At 47.6% G+C, this 23,274-nt stretch overlaps 1 protein-coding gene across 1 annotated transcript in view; it reads right to left on the bottom strand.

Moving 5' to 3' along the window:
* The window catches only part of PCNT (pericentrin), a 474,261-nt gene that overhangs the window by 414,668 nt on the left and 36,319 nt on the right, over window positions 1-23,274 (bottom strand). Inside the window, exon 6 of the mRNA XM_063933256.1 lies at window positions 21,427-23,166. Coding sequence (XP_063789326.1) covers window positions 21,427-23,166 — 1,740 coding nt within the window. The remainder of the gene's footprint in view (window positions 1-21,426; window positions 23,167-23,274) is intronic.

Here is a 23,274-nt window from a genome sequence, read left to right as displayed (position 1 = left end):
TGCAAAGGTCAGTCCCAACAGAGATTCAATTCCGAGTTTTCCTCTCAGGAGACAGGTGAAGAGCCTGATAATGTAGACCTTGAGGATTCCTCGTACATGAACTCCTCTAGAAGAGAGTGTGACTTAGGGCATAATTTACAGTTGTACATAAACCAGATGTTTATGTACATCTCTGATGTTTTTAGATCGGATCATGTGTGATCCAGGGCTGCAATGTCACTCGCAATGCACCAAAAGCTGCAGCATGACTGACCTTCTAGTGGCATTTGGGGTCATTGATGGGCAGCGTTCCAGAAAAGAGGATTTTAATTACCTACCGGTAAATCCTTTTCTTGTAGTCCACAAGGGATACTGGGAACACTGAATTATAATGGGTATATATGGGGTCCAAAGGAGACGGTGCACTATAAGTTTCTTCAACAGTGTGCTGGCTCCTCTCCTCTATGCCCTCCCTCACAGCTCAGTCTAGGAAACCTGTGCCCAAAGGAGAAGACATACTTGATAGGTTAGGAAACATAAGACATGAGTTGTGAGAGTAACGAACCAGCACACAGCAGCAACAAAACTAGCAACCGCTAGTGAAACCAGAAATCAGCAACAGCTGTAAACTAACAACTTCAGACAGGAACAATAACTTGCAGGAAGGTGAAGCACAGGGGCGGGCGCCCAGTATCCCTTATGGACTACAAGAAAAGGATTTACCGGTAGGTAATTAAAATACTCTTTTCTCTATCATCCATAAGGGACACTGGGAACACTGAGTTACGATGGGGACTATCCAAAGCTCCCAGAACGGGTGGGAATGTGCTGAGACACCTGCAACACCGTATGTCCAAACTGGACATCCTCCGTGGCCAGGGTATCAAACCTGTACAACTTGACAAACGTGTTTGTCCCTGACCAGGTAGCGGCCTGGCTAAGTTGCAAACCCAAGACACAATGGGCAGCCGCGCAGGAAGAACCTACAGACCTGGTAGAGTGGGCCTTGACAGACCTAGGAACAGGTAAGGCCGCCGAAGCATAAGCCTGTTGAATAGTAAACCTAATCCAACGGGTGATGGATTGCTTGGAAGTAGGAAGACTTTTCTTGCGAGCATCATAGAGGACAGACAAGGAATCCGATTTTCGGACAGTCGCAGACCTCTTGACGTAAATCCTCAGGGCTCGCACCACATCCAAGGACCCAGGAAGAGAGGCAGTGACCGAAGCCGCCAGAACCACAATAGGCTGATTCAGGTGGAACGCAGAGACCACCTTCGGAAAAAACAGTTGTGTCCTGAGCTCTGCCCTGTCCGCATGAAAGACCAGGTAGGGACTCCCTACAGGACAAAGTTCCCAGCGCTGAAACCCTAGCTGAAGCCAAGGCTAAGAGCATCACCGTCTTCCATGTAAGGAAATTGGATAGGCCGAAGGGTAGCGCCTGGAACTGGTAGTGTTCCTCCATCAGATCAAACCTGAGGAACATTTGATGAGGCGGCCATATTGGGATATAGAGGTAGGTGTCCTTTATGTCCAGAGAGACCAAGAATTACTCTTCTTCCAGACCTGACAATACCGCTCTCAGAGACTCCATTTTGAACAGGAAAACACTCAGATATGGGTTTTAGGATTTGAGGTTCAAAATGGGTCTCACTGAACCATCTGGCTTTGGTACCACAAAAAGGCTGGAATTGTATTCTTCGCCCCGTTGCTGAAGAGGTACAGGGACAATGTCCTGAATCTGGACTAACTTTTGAATGGCCACCCGTAGGGTGAGGCACATGGTTTCTGAAGCCGGTAAACCAGATTTAAAAAAATTGCGGTTGATGACTGTCGAACTCCAGTTTGTAGCCCTGGGAGATCAGGTCTTTTACCCAGGCGTCCTGGCAGGAGCTGGTCCAAATGGGGCTGAAGAATCTCAGACGAGCTCCCACTCCGGAGATCCCCCTGGAGTAGAGAGACACAGTCATGCTGAGGATTCTGAGGAGCCACAGCTGACACTCTGGTTCTGAGATCCTGTGGTAGATGGCTTGCGAGACTTACCTCTAGAACCTCGTGCCGCATTCGAGGCACCTCTGGCTTTACCCTCAAAGCGCGTTGTCTGAAAGAAATGCAGAGAAGGTCCAGTGTAAGAGCGCTTAGGAGGCCGAGCAGCAGAGGGGAGAAACGTGGACTTTCCAGCGGTCGACTTCGAAATCCAGATATCCAATTCCCCTCCGAACAGCCAATCACTTTTGACAGTTAAGACTTGCACACTCTTACCAGCATCCGCTACCCACTGGCGTAACCACAATGCTCTGCGTGCAGAAAGCGCCATGGTAGAGGTCCGCGCATTAACAACACAGATTCCTTTGATGGTATCACATAGGTAGCTGGTAGACTCCTGAATATGCTGAATCAGCAGTACTAAGTCAGCCAGGGACTTATCCCCTGCTAGGCCCTCCTGAATGTTACCAGCCCAAGTGTGTATGGCGTGCGTCACCTAACATTCTGCAATAACAGACCGTTGGGATGCCCCCGCTGCAATATAAATAGATTTTAAAGTTGCTTCTATTTTCCTATCTGCAGGTTCCTTTAAGTCCGTAGCCCCTGGACCCGGAAGAACTAGCTTTTTGGACATGCGTCACACCGTTGCGTTCACCACCGGGAAAGTTTCCCATACCTTACGCCCTTCCTGGGCAAATGGGAAGGTGGCTAACCACTTTTTGGACACTTGGAATTTTTGTATCAGGAGAGGCCCATGGCTCTCTGAAAAGGTCATCCAGTTCCTTTGAGTCAGGAAATGTGACCTGTACCTTTTCCTGTGCAAAGAAAAAAGATTGCTGCATCTCAGATTCATTACTAGGAACATTTAAAATATCTCTTATAGCAATAATAAGCGAGTCTACACCATATGTAGCAGAGGAATCATCTAATACCCCTTTCACACCGCACAAACAACCCGGTATCGACCCGGCATATTGCAGAGTCCACACGGGTCAGCGTGCAGTGTGAAAGGGGCATAGCCGAATGCCCAAGTCACCTGATCCAGCAATTCAACCTGGGAATAAAACAGTGTTATACCCGGATTGAATATCGGGTCAATGGCAGTGTAAACGGGCTCCCAGGTCGACCTGGGACCCGTTTACTACAGCAGGGAGAGGCGGCGCGGAGATGATCTCCCAGTGCCGCCTCCACCTCTGACCCCGCTGCCGGCTACGCCCCCCGATGCTATGGCAACCCGCCCGGGATATTGCCGAGTTGGGGAAGCCAGCAGCAGCGGCCAATGCCGAATCCCACACGAGAAGGACCCGTTATGAATTCCCAGGTGGGATCCGGCATTGGCGGTGTGAAAGGGGTAGAACAGCATTTGATTCCAGCTTCTCCCACTCTTGGACCACCGGTACCTCCTCCTCGGATTCAGAGAGGATATCAGGTAACCCCCTTTTTTGGGGTAAAGGATTAGAGAGAGGAGAAACGCATCTGCTATCTGTCCTGTCCTTTGTCAAAGCAGCCATAGACTGTTATAACTGATGCCTTTCTTGTCTTGCAGTAGTTAACTCATTAGACATGTCAGCCATCATAGGCCCTCATTCCGAGTTGTTCGCTCGCAAGCTGCTTTTAGCAGCTTTGCACACGCTAAGCCGCCGCCTACTGGGAGTGAATCTTAGCTTATCAAAATTGCGAACGAAAGATTAGCAAAATTGCGAATAGACACTTCTTAGCAGTTTCTGAGTAGCTCGAGACTTACTCGGCATCTGCGATCAGTTCAGTCAGTTTCGTTCCTGGTTTGACGTCACAAACACTCCCAGCGTTCGGCCAGACACTCCTCCGTTTCTCCAGCCACTCCCGCGTTTTTCCCAGAAACGGTAGAGTTTTTTTGCACACACCCATAAAACGGCCAGTTTCCGCCCAGAAACACCCACTTCCTGTCAATCACATTACGATAACCAGAACGAAGAAAAAACCTCGTAATGCCGCGAGTAAAATACCTAACTGCATAGCAAATTTACTTGGCGCAGTCGCACTGCGGACATTGCGCATGCGCATTAGCGACTAATCGCTCCGTTGCGAGAAAAAATAAGATTTTACTCACCGGTAAATCTATTTCTCGTAGTCCGTAGTGGATGCTGGGACTCCGTAAGGACCATGGGGATTAGCGGCTCCGCAGGAGACTGGGCACAACTAAAGAAAGCTTTAGGACTACCTGGTGTGCACTGGCTCCTCCCACTAAGACCCTCCTCCAGACCTCAGTTAGGATACTGTGCCCGGAAGAGCTGACACAATAAGGAAGGATTTTGAATCCCGGGTAAGACTCATACCAGCCACACCAATCACACCGTATAACTCGTGATACTATACCCAGTTAACAGTATGATAAGATAACAACTGAGCCTCTCAACAGATGGCTCAACAATAACCCTTTAGTTAGGCAATAACTATATACAAGTATTGCAGACAATCCGCACTTGGGATGGGCGCCCAGCATCCACTACGGACTACGAGAAATAGATTTACCGGTGAGTAAAATCTTATTTTCTCTAACGTCCTAAGTGGATGCTGGGACTCCGTAAGGACCATGGGGATTATACCAAAGCTCCCAAACAGGCGGGAGAGTGCGGATGACTCTGCAGCACCGAATGAGCAAACTCTAGGTCCTCCTCAGCCAGGGTATCAAACTTGTAGACTCTTGCAAGAGTGTTTTAACCCGACCAAGTAACAGCTCGGCAAATTTGTAAAGCCGAGACCCCTCGGGCAGCCGCCCAAGAAGAGCCCACTTTCCTCGTGGAATGGGCTTTCACAGATTTAGGGTGCGGCATTCCAGCCGCAGAATGTGCAAGTTGAATCGTGCTACAGATCCAGTGAGCAATAGTCTGCTTAGAAGCAGGAGCACCCAGCATTTTGGGTGCATACAGGATAAATAGCGAGTCAGTTTTCCTGACTCCAGCCGTCCTGGAAACATATACTTTTCAGGGCCCTGACTACGTCCAGAAAACTTGGAATCCTCCAAGTCCCAAGTAGCCGCAGGCACCACAATAGGTTGGTTCACATGAAAACTGATACCACCTTAGGAAGGAATTGGGAACGAGTCCTCAATTCCGCCTTATCCATATGGAATACAGATAAGGGCATTTGTATGACAAAGCCGCCAATTCTGATACATGCCTGGCCGACGCCACGGCCCACAGCATGACCACTTTCCACGTGAGGTATTGTAGCTCCACGGATTTAAGTGGCTCAACTCAATGCGACTTCAGGAAATCCAACACTACGTTGAGATCCCACGGTGCCACTGGAGGCACAAACGGGGGTTGACTATGCAGCACTCCCTTAACAAAAGTCTGAACTTCAGGCAGTGAAGCCAGTTCTATTTTGGAAGAAAATCGATAGAGCCGAAATCTGGACCTTAATGGAACCCAATTTTAGGCCCATAGTCACCTCTGACTTGTAGGAAGTGCAGAAAACGACCTAGCTGAAATTCCTCCTTTGGGGCCATACTGGCCTCACAGCACGCAACATATTTCTGCCATATGCGGTGATAATGGTTTGCGTTCACTTCTTTCCTAGCTTTAAATAGCGTAGGGATAACTTCCTCCGGAATGCCCTTTTCCTTCAGGATCCGGCATTCAACCGCCATGCCGTCAAACGCAGCCGCGGTACGTCTTGGAACAGACAGGCCCCCTGCTGCAGCAGGTCCTGTCTGAGCGGTAGAGGCCATGGGTCCTCTGAGATCATTTCTTGAAGTTCTGAGTACCAAGCTCTTCTTGGCCACCTGGAACAATGAGTATAGTTCTTACTCCTCTCCTTCTTATTATTCTCATTACCCTGGGTATGAGAGGCAGAGAAGGGAACACATACACCGACTGGTACACCCACGGTGTTACCAGAGCGTCCACAGCTATCGCCTGAGGGTCCCTTGACCTGGCGCAATATCTTTGTAGCTGTTTGTTGAGGCGGGACGCCATCCTGTCCACCTGTGGCCTTTCCCCATGGTGTACAATCATTTGGAAGACTTCTGGATGAAGTCCCCACTCTCTCGGGTGGAGGTCGTGTCTGCTGATAAAGTCTGCTTCTCAGTTGTCCACTCCGGGAATGAACACTGCTGACAGTGCTAACACATGATTTTCCGCCCATCGGAGAATCCTTGTGGCTTCTGCCATCGCCATCCTGCTTCTTGTGCCGCCCTGTCGGTTTACATGAGCGACCGCCGTGATGTTGTCTGACTGGATCAGCACCGGCCGGTGTTGAAGCAGGGGTCTAGCCTGACTTAGGGCATTGTAAATGGCCCAAAGTTCCAGAACATTTATGTGTAGGGAAGTCTCCTGACTTTTCCATAGGCCTTGGAAGTTTCATCCCTGTGTGACTGCCCCCCAGCCTTGAAGGCTGGCATCCGTGGTTACCAGGACCGAGTCCTGTATGCCGAATCTGCGGCCCCCTAGAAGATGTGCAGTCACCACCACAGCGACACCCTGGCCCTTGGAGACAGGGTTATCCGCCGATGCATCTGAGAATGCGACCCGGACCACTTGTCCAACAGATCCCACTGGAAGATCCTTGCATGGGACTTGGCGAATGGAAATTCTTCGTAAGAAGCTACCATCTTTCCCAAGGTTCGCGTGCATAGATGCACCGATACCTGTATTTGTATTAGGAGGTCTCCGTCTAGAGACGCCAACTCCTTAGACTTCTCCTCCGGGAGAAACCCTTTTTATCCTGATCTGTGTCCAGAACCATACCCAGGAACAGTAGACGCGTCGTAGGAACCAGCTGTGACTTTGGAATATTCAGAATCCAGCCATGCTGTTGTAGCACTTCCCGAGATAGTGCTACTCCGACGAACAACTGCTCCCTGGACCTCGCCTTTATAAGGAGATCGTCCAAGTACGGGATAAGTACTTCGGCCATTACCTTGGTAAATACCCTCGGTGCCGGGGATAGACCAACGGCAACGTCTGGAATTGGTAATGACAATCCTGTACCACAATTTTGAGGTACACCTGGTGACGAGGGTAAATAGGGACATGCAGGTAAGTATCCTTGATGTCCAGTGATACCCTGAACTTTTCCAGGCTTGCAATAATCGCCCTGAGCGATTCCATTTTGAACTTGAACCTTCGTATATAAGTGTTCAAGGATTTCAATTTTAGAATGGGTCTCACCGAACCGTCTGGTTTCGGTACCACAACATTTTGGAATAGTAACCCCGGCCTTGTTGAAAGAGGGGTACCTTTATTTCACCTGCTGGAAGTACAGCTTGTGAATTGCCGCCAGTACTACCTTTCTCCGAGGGCAGCAGGCAAGGCTGATGTGAGGCAACGGCGAGGGGGAGTCGTCTCGAACTCCAGCCTGTATCCCTGTGATACTACTTGCAGAACCTAGGGATCCACCTGTGGGCAAGCCCACTGATCCCTGCAGTTCCCGAGACGCGCCCCCACCGCACCTGTCTCCACTTGTGGAACCCCAGCGTCATGCGGTGGACTCAGAGGAAGCGAGGGAAGATATTTGATCCTGGAACTGGCTGACTGGTGCAGCTTTTTCCTTCTTCCCTTGTCTCTGTGCAGAAAGGAAGCGCCTTTGACCCGCTTGCTTTTCTGAAGCCGAAAGGACTGTACCTGAAAATACGGTGCTTTCTTTAGGCTTTTGTGAGGAAACCTGAGGTAAAAAATTTTCTTCCCAGCTGTTGCTGTGGATACGAGGTCCCAGAGACCATCCCCAAACAATTCCTCACCCAGAATCTCCATGTGCCTTTTAAATGCAGCATCACCTGTCCACTGCCGGGTTTCTACTACCCTCCTGGCAGAATGGACATTGCATTAATTCTGGATGCCAGCCGGCAAATATCCCTCTGTGCATCCTTTATATATAAGACAACGTCTTAAATATACTCAATGTTAGCAAATATTATTATCCCTGTCTTAGCGTATTAATATTATCTGACAGGGTGTCAGACCACGCTGCAGCAGCACTATTTATGCTGAGGCAATTGCAGGTTTCAGTATATAACCTGAGTGTGTAAATACAGACTACAGGATCGCCTCCTGCTTTTTATCAGCAGGTTCCTTCAAGGTGGCCGTATCCTAAGACGGCAGTGCCACCTTTTGACAACGTGTGAGCGCCTTATCCACCCTAAGGGATATCTCCCAACGTGACCTATCCTCTGGCGGGAAAGGGTACGCCATCAGTAACTTTCTAGAAATTACCAGTTTCTTATCGGGGGAAACCACGCTTCTTTACACACTTCATTCATTCATCTGATGGGGGAACAAAACAGTGGCTGTTTTTTCTCCCCAAAAATAAAACCCCTTTTATGTGGTACTTGGGTTTATGTCAGAAAATGCGTAACACATTTTTCATTGCCGAGATCATGTAACGGATGTTCCTAGTGGATTGTGTATATGTCTCAACATCGTCGACACTGGAATCAGACTCCGTGTCGACATCGGTGTCTGCCATCTGAGGTAACGGGCGTTGTTTTGAGCCCCTGATGGCCTTTGAGAGACCTGGGCAGACGCGGGCTGAGAAGCCGGCTGTCCCACAGCTGTTACGTCATCCAGCCTTTTATGTAAGGAGTTGACACTGTCGGTTAATACCTTCCACCTATCCATCCACTCTGGTGTCGGCCCCACAGGGGGCGACATCCCATTTATCGGCCTCTGCTCCGCCTCCACGTAACCTTCCTCATCCAACATGTCGACACAGCCGTACCGACACACCGCACACACACAGGGAATGCTCTGACTGAGGACAGGACCCCACAAAGTCCTTTGGGGAGACCGAGAGAGAGTATGCCAGCACACACCAGAGCGCTATATAATGCAGGGATTAACACTATAACTGAGTGATTTTTCCCCAAATAGCTGCTTGTATACATATATTGCGCCTAAATTTAGTTCCCCCCCTCTCTTTTTAACCCTTTGAGCCTGAAAACTACAGGGGAGAGCCTGGGGAGCTGTCTTCCAGCTGCACTGTGAAGAGAAAATGGCGCCAGTGTGCTGAGGGAGAAGCCCCGCCCCCTTTTCGGCTGACTTTCTCCCGCTTTTTCTGTGATACTGGCAGGGGTAATTTTACATCTATATAGCCTCTGGGACTATATATGATGTATATTTTGCCAGCCAAGGTGTTATTTATTGCCCTCAGGGCGCCCCCCCCAGCGCCCTGCACCCATCAGTGACCGAAGTGTGAGGTGTACATGAGGAGCAATGGCGCACAGCTGCAGTGCTGTGCGCTACCTTGGTGAAGACCGAAGTCTTCTGCCGCCGATTTTCCGGACCTTCTTCGTGCTTCTGGCTCTGTAAGGGGGACGGCGGCGCGGCTCCGGGAACGAACACAAAGGTCGGGTCCTGCGGTCAATCCCTCTGGAGCTAATGGTGTCCAGTAGCCTAAGAAGCCCAAACTACCACCTGTTAGGTAGGTTCGCTTCTTCTCCCCTTAGTCCCTCGCTGCAGTGAGTCTGTTGCCAGCAGATCTCACTGAAAATAAAAAACCTAAATATACTTTCTTTCTAGGTGCTCAGGAGAGCCCCTAGTGTGCATCCAGCTCAGCCGGGCACAGAAATCTAACTGAGGTCTGGAGGAGGGTCTTAGTGGGAGGAGCCAGTGCACACCAGGTAGTCCTAAAGCTTTCTTTAGTTGTGCCCAGTCTCCTGCGGAGCCGCTAATCCCCATGGTCCTTACGGAGTCCCAGCATCCACTTAGGACGTTAGAGAAATATAACGAACGAACAACTCGGAATGACCCCCATAGTTTTAATTGAACTGAGCCAAGGTGTTAGGCGCCGGGGTCCGCTCGTCGGTGCGGCCCGGCGCCTAGCAACCAGGGACGCCGTGCGCGTTCAGCCGCCGGCTCCCTGGCAACGCTAGACGCCGGGCGCACGGAGCCGCACGGACCCTAGCAACGGGGACGCCACTTACGGACTGCGTTTCCCCGTTGCTGGGTTCAATTTAATTAATAGATATCTGTTTTCCTGGCCATGCAGCTTGGCAGCTGTATGGCATCTAATCCAATCAGCCTCCAAACAGCTGATTGGAGGACTCCCTGTTAAATACACTTCCTGGGCTTCTCACAGACGCCGGTAATAGCTTCCTGCATGCTGAATCTGTTTGCTGTGAGTGTTTCCAGTCCTGCTGTATCCGGTCGTTCCTGTTCTCAGTTGTCCTGAACTCGGAAGTCGTCATCTGTTCCTGGAGTCCTGACTGAGCACCTTTTGAACATCCAGTGGTGTTCGTGAGTCACGGCGTAGCCGTGTGTTGCGGCTTGGGCCGCTTTATTATTTGTCATTTATTATTTGTGTTTCGGAGCTTTTGCGGAGGATTCCGCTCCCACAGATCCACTCTGGTATCCAGCGGTGCTGGGTAGGAGTACGGACTAGTGGATTTTGGTTGTCCTTTTCCCTGGCGGGTTACCGCACATACCTCAGGTTTAGTCAGTTAGCTTGTAGCCCCTGGCCTGGTTGTTTAGTCAGAGGGCCCCTTGTTATCACCCTGTCTCGGATTTCCCTTGGTCTCCCATTAAGACCTGAGGGGGCATCGGAGTTGGGCAGACATAATCCGCCCTTCAAACGCGGCTGCCATGGGCTCAAGCAACCATAGTCTCGCAGGTGATTTCTGACAACACGGGCGAGACAACGGAGTTAGGGTGCCAGGGGCTACTTTCTATTCCCGCTCCCTTCCCCAGCATTCCGTTCCAGTGCTCCGGTCTTTGCAATAGGACCACCTCAGACCAGAGTGCTGGAATCATAACACAAGGAGGCTCTTGCAATTCACCCCCAGAAGCCCCACTAGTTTGTGAGGGCTGACTGCATTGTTCACACATGAGGGAATCTATAGGAGAGGGGGAAACCCTGGTCTGATGTACAGCACTCAACTTTTTTCACCATGCTGACAGAGGACTTTTACTTACACACACACACACACACACACACACACACACACGGTACAAGCAAGACTGCCCAGCCTAGTATGTGTGGAGATACACAGAGATGAGGAACCAGCACATAGCCTGATACTAACAATTGAACTGCTAGGAGAAGGCAATTTAGTGTAGGAGCCCAATACAAGGGCCCCACAGCTGGCTCTCCCTTTTAACTACACGCTTGTACCAGTGTCGGGCCGTGGAGTATCCTGTGAAGGAGCTGGCAGTCCTGCAGCAGCGCTGTGAGAGCAGGAAATGGCGCTGGGAAGCCGCAGGTCCCGCTCTGATGAACCTCCACCCCCTGCAATGGCGCCGGAGCTAAAGTGTTATTTATACTGGCAAAGTCCCCAAATAGTGTAAAAATGCAAGTATCCCATTCCACCATCGCTGGGCAGTCTGCGCGGGGGGACTAGGGATCACCCCAAGGGGAGTCCGTATGCGACCCGCGATCACGCCGCACAATGAACCGGTCATCACTCACCACTCTGACGATCTTCAGGCTCTGTACTGGGGGTGTGCTGCGGGTGTGTGCGCGCGAGAGCGCAATGCCTGCAGTACACGAACCCTCAGGACCGCTGTCCTGTCAGCGGGATCTGACTCAGCACCTCCAGTAGGCCGGTATCGGTTCCCCCCCCACCGTGTCTCTCGGTGCAGGTAAACTGTTGCCCAACAGCTTACCTGAAAATAACAAGCAAATTAAACTGAAGAAAAACGCTCTCTGGAGCTGCAGTGTGTGCATCCTCTCATGAGGGCACATTTTTCTAAACTGAGCTGTGAGGGAGGGCATAGAGGGGAGGAGCCAGCACACCATGTTGAAGAAATTTAAAGTGCACCGGCTCCTTTGGACCCTATCTATACCCATCATAATTCAGTGTTCCCAGTATCCCTTATGGATGATAGAGAAAATGGCGGCCTGTTGGCACAGTTTTCTGGGTGCAGAAGGCAGCTGCAGTGTCCTTGGACCTAGCTCCAGCAGTGTGATTACACCGGACATCCTGAGTCACCTAAGGTTATTCAGATATCTGATAGTCGCGCAGAGTGATCCGATGCTGCGTCATCGGATGCAGCAGCAGACCACAGAAGCCAGCAGTCAGCGTCTATTTTCTAAATGCACCTCCTGTGGCTTCTGCATATTTTAGCACAGTCGCTGGGTACAAAGATGCAACAGCTGTGCTACAGCGTACATTTCTGAATCAGACCTTTAGTACAGGAAGGAACTCAGTTACTGTACAATTAGGACAGTGAGACTCCTTATCACCTGTTTATTATTTTCCCTTTATCTATTCAAATAACAGGATTTTAAATTACCTGCCGGTAAATCCTTTTCTCGTAGTCTGTAGAGGATGCTGGGGTCCATTTTAGTACTATGGGGTGTAGACGGTTCCCCAGGAGCCTTCGGCACTTTAAGACTCTTCAACAGTGTGAACTGGCTCCTCCCTCTATGCCCCTCCTCCAGACCTCAGTATAGGAACTGTGCCTGAGTAGACGAACATTCTCGAGAGAGGAATTACTATTAAACAAGTGGAGAGATTCACACCAGCTCACACCATACATAAACATGTCGGCTAACATGGCCTTTAACATAAGTCATGCCAACCAGCATGCATAACTTAACAGCAACAGCTGTTAACATCTGAACACATGAAAAATTTGCAAAAAAGATAAACAGCAAGAAAAATGAGCACTGGGCGGGCGCCCAGTATCCACTACGGACTACGAGAAAAGGATTTACCGGCAGGTAATTAAAATCCTATTTTCTCTTACGTCCTAGAGGATGCTGGGGTCCATTTTATTACCATGGGGATGTATCAAAGCTCCCAGTACGGGCGGGAAAGTGCTAATGTTCATGCAAAACTGACTAACCGAATTTTAGGTCGTCAGCAGCCAAGGTGTCAAACTTATAAAACTTCGCAAACGTGTTTGCACCTGACCAAGTAGCAGCTCGGCAGATTTGCAATGCCGAGACACCCCGGGCAGCCGCCCAGGACGAACCCGCTTTCCTTGTAGAGTGGGCTTTTACCGAAGTCAGTAACGGCAATCCTGCCGTGGAATGAGCGTGCTGAATGGTACCCCTGATCCACTGCGCAATAGTCTGCTTAGAAGCAGGACCCCCAATCTTGTTGGGGTCAGAGGACAAACAAAGATTCTGTTTTCCTTATCCGAGCCATTCTTGCAACATAAATCCTTAACGCTCTGACAACATCCAAGAATTTTGAGACGGCTGAGGTGTCAGAAGCCACTGGCACCACCACAGGTTGGTTGATATGAAAAGAAGACACAACCTTCGGAAGAAAGTGCTGACGTGTTCTCAGTTCAGCCCTATCTTCATGAAATATTAAGTAAGGACTCTTGTGTGAGAAAGTTCCTAACTCAGACACTCGTCTGCCTGAGGCCAAGGCCAATAGCATGACCACTTTCCAAGTGAGAAACTTCAACTCTACGTCTTGTAGAGGCTCAAACCAGTCCGATTTAGGGAACTGCAACTCCACATTAAGATTCCATGGCGCCGCAGGAGGCACAAAGGGAGGTTGGATGCGCAGAACCCCCTTCACGAACGTGTGGACCTCAGGAAGAGAAGCCAATTGTTTCTGGAAGAAAACGGACAAGGCCGAAATCTGAACCTTGATAGATCATAATCTCAATCCAGCATCCACACCCGCTTGTAGAAATAGGAGAAGACGTCCTAATTGAAACTCCACCGCAGGAGACGTCTTGGATTCACACCAAGATACATATTTTCTCCAAATACGATGGTAATGTATGGACGTTACCCCTTTCCTGGCCAGGATAAGTGTGGGAATGACTTAATTTGGAATACCCTTACGGGCTGGGATCTGGCGCTCAACAGCCATGCCGTCAAATGCAGCGCGGGAAGTCCTGATAAACTAACGGCCCCTGCTGAAGCAGGTCCTCGCGAAGAGGAAGAGGATCTTCCAGTAATAACTCTTGAAGATCTGGATACCAGGCCCTCCTAGGCCAGTCTGGAGCAATGAAGATTGCTCGAACTCTTGTTCTTCTGATGATCTTGAGAACCTTTGGTATTAGTGGAAGTGGAGGGAACAGATACACTGACTGGAACACCAACTGGGTCACCAGTGCATCCACTGCTATTGCTTGTGGGTCTCTCGACCTGGAACAATATTTCTGAAGCTTCTTGTTGAGGCGTGATGCCATCATATCCACTTGAGGGACGCCCCAACGACTTGTCACCTCCGCAGAGACTTCTGGGTGGAGGCCCCATTCTCCTGGATGGAGATAGTGTCTGCTGAGAAAGTACCCAGTTGTTCACTCCCGGAATGAAAATTGCCGACAGAGCTTCTGCATGTCTTTCTGCCCAGAGGAGTATCGTTGTCACCTCTGCCATTGCCGCTCTGCTTTTTGTTCCACCTTGACGGTTTATGTAAGCTACTGCCGTTACATTGTCCGACTGGATCTGTATGGGATGACCTTGAAGAAGGTGTGCCGCTTGATGAAGACTGTTGTACACAGCTCTCAACTCCAGAATGTTTATGTGAAGGCGAGTTTCTTGACTTGACCATCTTCCTTGGAAGCTTTCGCCTTACGTTATTACTCCCCATCCTCGGAGACTTGCATCTGTGGTCACCAGGATCCAGGCCTGAATCCCGAACCTGCGTCCCTCCAGGAGGTGAGAAATTTGTAGCCACCACAGGAGCGAAATCCTGGCTTTCGCTGACAAGATTATCCTTTGATGCATGTGGAGATGCGACCCTGACCAATTGTCCAGTAGATCCCACTGGAAGACCCTGGCATGGAATCAGCCATTTTGTAGCGCCACGTAAGCTGCTACCATTTTCCCCAACAGGCGAATGCACTGATGAATTGATACTGTTCTTGGTCTCAAAAGTTGTTTGACCATGCTCTGGATCTCCTAAGACTTTTCCACCGGTAGAAATACTCTCTGAGGCAAGGAGAAATATGGTTTGTCCCCTCACCACGAGTTTGCCTATTTTCAGGCAATGCACTATCTTAAAACCGTGTTATCCAGGTTGACAGGTGTCGACTTTCTTAACTCTCTAGACACACTTCTCCAATCAGCCTATTACTCTATATCAACCATTTATACACGTATACGTCTAGAACTTATCCCAGACACGGACCTTCCGGAGCTGTCCCAGTGGTCCTCTCACATCTCCACGGTTACCCCCGACTCCCTCCTAAGTCATTTTCAATTGACCCTAAAGCTTATTCCTGCAAGCTCATATCAGGAGATGGCCTATAGAATGCTCCATAGAGCATATATCTCACCTAAACGGCGTTTTTTAATGGGTATTTCAGAAGACACTAAATGCACTAAATGCTCAATAGATGAGGCCGATCTTTTCCATTGCTTCTGGGACTGCGCTTTGGTGTCACGGTTTTGGCATGAGGTACATCAGTATGGAACTACGTCGTTAGGCATATCCTTTAGATGCACTATTTCCTGGGCACTGTTTGGATGTTTGACTGACCAGCCAGACATCCCTAGGTCTAACAAAAAACTGCTCGATATTATCAGCGGCCGGCAGGAAGGCAATCCTACAACAGTGGATCCACAATATACCTCCCAATCTCTCGATGGTGACCTCTAGACTATTTTTCCTGTTCACCATGGACTGGCTGGAGGCCTCTATCCATAAGGAAAAACTCACCCCTGCCTTGTTCCAGTGCTGGGACGCCTACATTTTGACACTTCCCCTACATACTAAACAAGCCATTAAAAAATGCTTTCAATCTACCTCATGGTATCTCCTCCACACTATTGACCATCCTAACCCCTTAAACATCTAACTACTTACCCTCTTCCTTTTCTCTGGATCCCTCCCCCGCTTCTTTCTATATTCTGCAGTCTACCGGGTTGATTGGAAATATAGACCCCCCCGATGTGAGAGATTGTTCTATGGATGGATCGACGGCTCGTGTCCCACGGCAGGCATTGCATGTTACTTTATTTTTATATATTTTAGGCTTTATGTTTATGTTTAGGGATTTCTAGGGTGATATACCTTTGCTAGGAGAGAACCAATATTTGATCTATTCCTGTTTATTTTTAAGTCTTCTCCGCTTTGGTAATTAAAATATAATATAAATCCCCTGATTTCACTAGTTATATATACGTTCCCTCTTTTGGAAGGGTATAAAGGTTTTATGTGAGGAAAAGTTTGAAAATATGCTTTGATCTCAACCTGATATGATATGAGACTGAATTATATGACTTCCTGCCGTTTGTCAGGATAACTCTATATACTGCATAATATGTAATACAACACTACCTGTATTTTCTATGTCTCGAAATGATACATTTCTACTCTGTACGATGTGAGATTATAATAAAAAGAGTTTGAAAAAAAAAAAAAAAAGAAATACTCTCTGTTCCTCGGTGTCCAGTATCATTCCCAAAAATTATAATCTCATTATCGGTTCCAACTGGGATTTTGGAAAGTTGATGATTCAACAGTGCTGTTGAAGCACCTTCAGGGCCAACGCTATGTTCTGGAGTAGCTTGCCCCTGGATCTCGCTTTTATGAGGAGATCATCCACGTATGGAATTATGTTGACTCCTTGTTTGCGAAGGAGAACCATCATCTCCGCCATCACCTTGGTGAATATTCTCGGAGCCGTGGAGAGCCAGAACGGTAATGTCTGGAATTGGTAGTGGCAATCCTGAACCGCAAACATCAGGTATGCTTAATGTGGCGGGTAAATTGGGACATGCAAGTAAGCATCCTTGATGTCCACTGACACCAGAAATTCTTTTTCTTCCAAGCTGGAAATCACCGCTCTCAAGGATTCCATCTTGAATTTGATTTTTTTCAAATAAAGATTCAGAGATTTTAGGTTTAAAATCGGTCTGACCGAGCCATCCGGCTTCGATACCACAAACAGGCTTGAATAAAAGCCTTGGTTCCTTTGTTCGGCAGGAACCAAGGCAATTACTTTGTCTTGACATAGTTTGTGTATTGCGTTCAGGACATTTGTGCTGCCTTGAGCGGAAACTGGCAAGGTTGATTTGAAAAATCGGCATGGGGTAAGGTCTTGAAATTTAAACCTGTATTTTTGGGATATTATTTGTAATACCCAAGGAACCAGGTCTGAGTGAAGCCAGACCTGCCTGAAAAATAGTAGACGTGCCCCCACCTGATCGAACTCCCGCAGAGGAGCCCCAGCGTCATGCTGTGGCTTTTGCAGAAGTAGTTGCTGACCTCTGCTCCTGGAGGTGTTGTAGGTTTTCTACCTTTTCTTCTCCCTTTTCCTGTGAAAAAAGGGGTAGTTTTAGCCTTTTTGTACTTGTTGGATCGAAAGGACTGCATGGTATGAGAATGATGCACTTTTTAAGCCGGAGCAGCTGCCGACGGCAGAAATGCTGACTTGTCAGATGTAGTAGTTGATATCACGGCATCTAGTTTCTCTCCAAAGAGGGCCTCACCATTGTAAGGGAGCGCCTCAATATTTCTTTTGGATTCTGCGTCAGCATTCCATTGACGAATCCAGAGCGTCCTGCGTGCTGAAATCGCCATAGCAGAGGCCCAAGTAACCTGCAGAGTCTTTGATATGACCTAGAATTTGCAGCATGTCATCTTTTTCGACCGTGTCAATATTAACAATCAAGTTATCTGCCCACTTTTCGACTGCGTTACCTACCCACGCAGAAGCAATTGTGGGCCTGAGTAATGTACCCGTAGCAACATAGATGGACTTTAAAGTCGTCTCTAATTTGCAGTCAGCAGGTTGTTTTAATGAAGCTGACCCTGGGGCAGGTAAAATTATTTTCTTTGACAACCTAGAGACTGAGGTATCTATCATTGGGGGTGAATCCCACTTACGTCTATCCTCTTCAGGAAAAGGGTATGCAACCTTTTAGGGACAGCAAATTTCTTTTCCAGGTTAGCCCAGGATTCCTCAAAAAAGGTATTTAAGTCCTTAGACGGAGGAAAAGTCACCACCTGTTTTCTATTTAATTTAAAATAATCTTTTTCCTCAGGTGGAGGTGTTGTGTTAGGAAATTCCAACACCTCTTTAATAGCGACTATCATGCATTGAATGCTCTTAGCCAGTTTGGGATCTACCACCCTCAAATCCCCAGTGTCGACGTCAGTGTCGGAATCTGTGTCAGTGTCCCTTTGCATAATTTGGGCCAGGGACCTTTTCTGGGAACTTGAGGGGTCCCGAGTGGATGATGCTGAGGAATCAGCAAATAAAGCATCTTCCACAGACTGTCTCCAACGCTTTGTCTGTTCCTCAGACTCAGAGAATTTCTTCGCTAGTTTAGCCATATTACTCTGCAGCTTTCTCACCCCCACAGGCTCAGAACACTCTTGTGCCTCCAAAATGGGTTCCTCTGGGGAACTACTTTCTCTAGACATGATACACGCGTGTACAGTCACACCACTCACACACACGGGAGCTAATGGGGACAGACCTACACTAATGTCTATCAGAGGGACCCAGAGGAAATTGCCAGTCCACACCACACGCCCAATATGTATTACATACAATGAATATACATATACCAAAACAGCGCTTTATATCCAATGTGAAGCCCGCAGACTTCAATAAATTATGTGCTCCCCTTCTCTTCTATAACACCCAGGTACTTGCATCAGCGATGTCTGAGGAGAAGCTGCCTGTAGGATCAACGCTCCGGCGTCTCTGTGAGGAGAAAATGGCGCCAAATGAGTGTTACGAGCAATTGAGGTGAAGCCCCGCCCCCTGTAATGGCCCAGTTCAGCCGCAGTAATATTTATACTGGCGGGAGTAGTGTACATCAGCGGCTCACATGTATGTACATTTTGCCAGTGAGAGTAAGGATTTATCATGCCCCTCAGAGCGTGTCCGCCAGCCCCCCCCCCCCCCCCCCCCGCGCACGCGCCCTGCACCCTGTGCTGAGAGACATGTTGCTGGTACCTTTATGCCGCCATGATGACCGGAGGGCCCCTCTCTGCAGATCTCCGGTTAATACTCACAAGCCTTCTGACTTCTGGCTCTGTTAGAGGGTGGCGTCAGTGCTGTGGGAGTGAGCAGCAGCCAGGAAAGGGCTGTGTTTAGTACCCTTCAGGAGCTAATGGTGTCCTGTCAGTGGAAGCAAAGCCATTAAACTGACAAGTTGGTTCCTACTCCCCCCCCCCCCCCTCAAGTCCCACGAAGCAGGGAAGCTGTTGCAAGCAGCTTCCCCGTAAAATAAAAAACCTAACAAAGTCTTTTTCAGCAAAACGCAGTAGAGCTTCACTGATGTGCAGCGTCTCCCAGGCACATTTTCTAAACTGAGGGCTGGAGGAGGGGCATAGAGGGAGGAGCCAGTTCACACTGTTGCAAAGTCTTAAAGTGCCGAAGGCTCCAACGGAACAGTCTATACCCCCATGGTACTAAAATGGACCCCAACATCCTCTAGGACGTAAGAGAAAAAAGATTTACAGTACATTGTAGTCATGGGCTAAACCGGACGAGAACTTGCAGGTTTTATGTAAACTTCAGACACTTTAACTTGATACTAAGAAATGGGAGTAACTTCAAATGTGGATGCCCCCACTGCACACTTTTCATAGACCGCCATTACTCCAAATCTCAATATTGCATCTCTTAACAAGGACACAGATAAGAAACTGGGAATTCCACATTTATAGCTTAGCATTCCAGTGCCAGAAAAGAATAAACGGTTGTGATTCTATTTAAATCTCTTCTTGGTCCAGAAACCAAAATAATAAAGCACCAAAAAGTTTGGGTGGACAGTTCAAGATGGAATCTGAGGTTAGTAAAAATAAAAACAAAACCAGGATCCTTATCATGTGATAAATGCCTTGCACAAAAACACATCAACTGGCTCACTGATAGGACAGTAGGAATCTGCAACTTGCCCAGGGCAGGGCCCTCGTCCATGGCACAAATGTAAATACTGCTTCTGGTACCAGGCAAGGTGTAATCTCACTATGACAGATGTTGGAGGAAGGATGTCTGTGCAAGTAGCAGAGTCTCAAGTCATCTTGAACCTTAACATAGAGGCCAGCTTTGTCAGGGTCCACCTCAGAATAAATTAACTGTGTCAATGTACTGAAACTGGGTAAACTCTGTGCAATAAAGAACATGAGCCCTACTTGCAGAATGAACAACCTCTGGATCCATGGAAATCTAGAAGTCGGAGGATAGGGGTTTATAAAATAGCCTGCGAGATCCAGGCATCAGCACAATTCCAGCAAGTCTGCACCATGAGACTGCAGCTCAGTCCACACTCAGGAGCTCCACCCCTTGTACATTACACATGCAATAATTGAATGGTCCAGAATAAGTGCCATCTCTTTGTGGAAAACATATATTACTCTTCTCTAATACTAGTATCCCTCCTGAAAGAAGTTCGTCTTCTCTCAGGGAATAAAAGAATAATAGCTTATTTTTCTTTATTCCCTGAAAGATGAACTTCCATCAGGCAGAATAACAGAATTAGAGAACAGTGATATACAGATGCTTTAAAACAACCTGGTTTTGCCTTTTAAATTATTATTGACGCTTTACAACACTTGTCAGACTCTCTGAAATCACGATGCCTCCATCTCACAGGCCATTTCATTTCCCTTAAACTTGCTCTTAATTATGGGTTAGTTACATAGTAAATGCTCTACATACTGTACCTACACATACTAATGGAGGAACTTATTACATTATATAAGTTGTGATGACTTAGGATAACTCTCTCAGTAGAGGGGTGTGTTGGCGCAGGTTCTAGGCGCTTAAATCAGGATCCAAACACTGTTCTTAGGTACAGTAAATAAATGGAATGGTGCTTTACTGGCAGCATAAATAAAACTAAAACCACCGCCAACTTGCCCCCATTTAAGGCACTGACTCACTTCCTTGTCCCAGACTATCCTTGGGCCGCTAGTCTGCAAATAAAGTCGTGGCCTGCTTCCTAGCAGGTCTATCACAGGCTCCAGCCCGGCTTAGCTGCATAGATACTTAGTCTCAGTCCTGTCTCTCACACACAGTAAGGCACCCCTACTCACATACAACAGGCTCATCAGCCTGGCTTCTCAGTCACATGTAACTCAGTTCCAAGGTTTGGTGGCCTTCCCTGTCTTCTACAAGTATAGGCTCAGGCCTCCTGGCCCTCAGTAGCTTCCTAGCATATTAAGCTCTGAGTGGCTTTCCCAACCCCAGTTGGGCAGGATATACAGGCCTGTCCTAACTGCAAAGTCTTCCAGATTGACGCTACACTACAGCAATTAGGTGTGCGCACATCTGTCTTTTCCTCCCTGTGCGGGCAGATCCCTCTTGCTGCACATAGAATACATGTGTCATTAATGCAATTTACCTTCATACTGCTCCGATTCTATTCAATTTGTGACACTTTATTGCTATTGGTAGACAGCAGCCTAAACAGGCGTTCTTGTAACACAATACGATAGTGGACCAGCTTTAAAATACAAAATTAGGTTGTGAAAATATATCTCCATACAAAACATGAACATAGCCTTCACTATAAAGCAAATTATAGAAAGACTTTTACTCCTCATGAAACATAAATAAAAGGCAACTGTGGTTCCCCTGCCCTAGTGAAACATATCCTACTCACCTCTTTCTGCAACCTGCTTTCTAGATCTTCCTTCACCTGCTTCAGTAAACACATTTCCTCACGCAAGATCCCTTCTCTATATGTGAATTCAGCTTCATTTCTCTGAATGGTCTCTTGGAGGAGCTGTTGCTCTTGGCCTTTGGCATTCAGTTTATTATCAAATTCTTGACATTCGCGCTCTCGTGCCTTTTCTGAGTCTTGCAAACTGTGGCTAAGGTGGAGATTGTTGCTCTCAAGATTTTTATTCAACTCAAGGGCCTTTTCCAACTCACCCTCCACAAGACACAGTCTACTTTCTAGGGTTGTCTTCTCTTTTACAAAAAGTCTTAACTGTTCCTCTGTAGATGATTTCTGTCCCTGTATCTCATTTAGCTGTATTCTTAAATCGTCTCTCTCATTTTCCAGGTTTTCCAATGGTCTCTTCTCTTCTTCCCAATATCCTTTCTGGATAGTCTTTTCTTTCTCCAGCTCTAATTGTGTAACCGTGAGTTCGGCTGTGACATCTCTCCATTTCTGTATAGCTTCATCAAGGGCATCAGAGCACTTCTGTAACTCCTGCTCTTTGTCCTGAAGCTGTCCCATGAGAAATGTGCATCTCTCAACTAGGTTTTCACTAAACACAGGACTCTGCTCAACTGTCTCATCAGTAGAATCAGCATTGTTGGACAGATAGACCGCAAACGATTCAGGATCCAAAAGTGTCCCTAGAGAAGCGCCACCTGCTAAAACACCAGTAATGGGCATAGGAGAAGAGAGGAGATGAATGTTTCTCTCAACTGTGGAGTTTAAACTCTGTTCCAGTATAAAGTCACTATCTAATTCAAGTCTGCTGTGCTCAGTAGAATAATCGGACAGCTCTAACAGCTGATGGGATTGGCTGTGTATCAAGTACTTATCCATAGAAGTCAAGGCCAAAGTTGCAGAGCTTAGTTCATAGTCTTCCACTCTGTTAAGCTGGACTTCTTTTGAGTTTTCCTGATCCTTCTGTGCTTTGACCCTGTTTAGAGTCTTTTTAAGATCTTCCAACTCGTGTCTGAAGTTGTCAGCTTTCAAAGCATTCTGTAGCAGCTCTGTCTCATCAGGATCCCCTTTCTGAAGATTGGACAGCCTCTGATTCAGTGCTGCCTTATCTTCCTCCAGGCTCCGCAGTTTCAGAATAAACGTTTGTAAGTCCAAGTCATGCTGTAGTTTCAGTGCTACACTGCTATCAGTTTCCAACTTCAAACAGTCTTTAAGATCACAAAGTTCTTGGTTCAAACGATCTTTTTCATGCTTGTCCTGAGCTACCATCTCCTCTGCTTGCTGTAATCTAAGAGTGAGATTTGCAACTATATCGTTGTGTCTCTGTTCCCAGGAGGATCTTTCAGTATTAAACGCCTGCATCTGTTCTTCCATCCTAGTACGTAAACTCTCTCGGAGGGTCTCAGATTCTGCAAGTTTTTCTTTCAAGTCTATAACCAAGGCAGTGAGAGACTGAACACTGTCCTTCTCATTAATATCGGGCCTTGGTTCTGTATCACATTTTTCATCCACAGAACTGGAAGACATAGACTCTGTCTGAATGGACACTGACATTTTATGTTTAAGGTTTATATCTTTCTGATTTCTAAGTTCTTGCTGCAGGTGGGACACACAGTTTTCAGACTTCTCCAGCTTATTTTGCAAGATTTCAAGTCTCTCGTGTTGCTCCTGCATCAAGTTTTCAAGCTTTGCCATTTGATTCTCTTTTTCTTTAGTGGTCTGAAAAACAAAGCACTATATTCAGTGTAGTGTTGTGAAACAGGTTAACATTTTTGTAAAAATATACAACCATTAGTCTAGTATAATAATGCACTCATCTTTCCCCCA

Source organism: Pseudophryne corroboree, chromosome 7, assembly GCF_028390025.1.
Source record: "Pseudophryne corroboree isolate aPseCor3 chromosome 7, aPseCor3.hap2, whole genome shotgun sequence".
Classification (NCBI taxonomy): Eukaryota; Metazoa; Chordata; class Amphibia; order Anura; family Myobatrachidae; genus Pseudophryne; species Pseudophryne corroboree.
The sequence above is the reverse complement of the archived record's forward strand: the minus strand, read 5'-3'. Positions and strand labels throughout refer to the sequence as shown.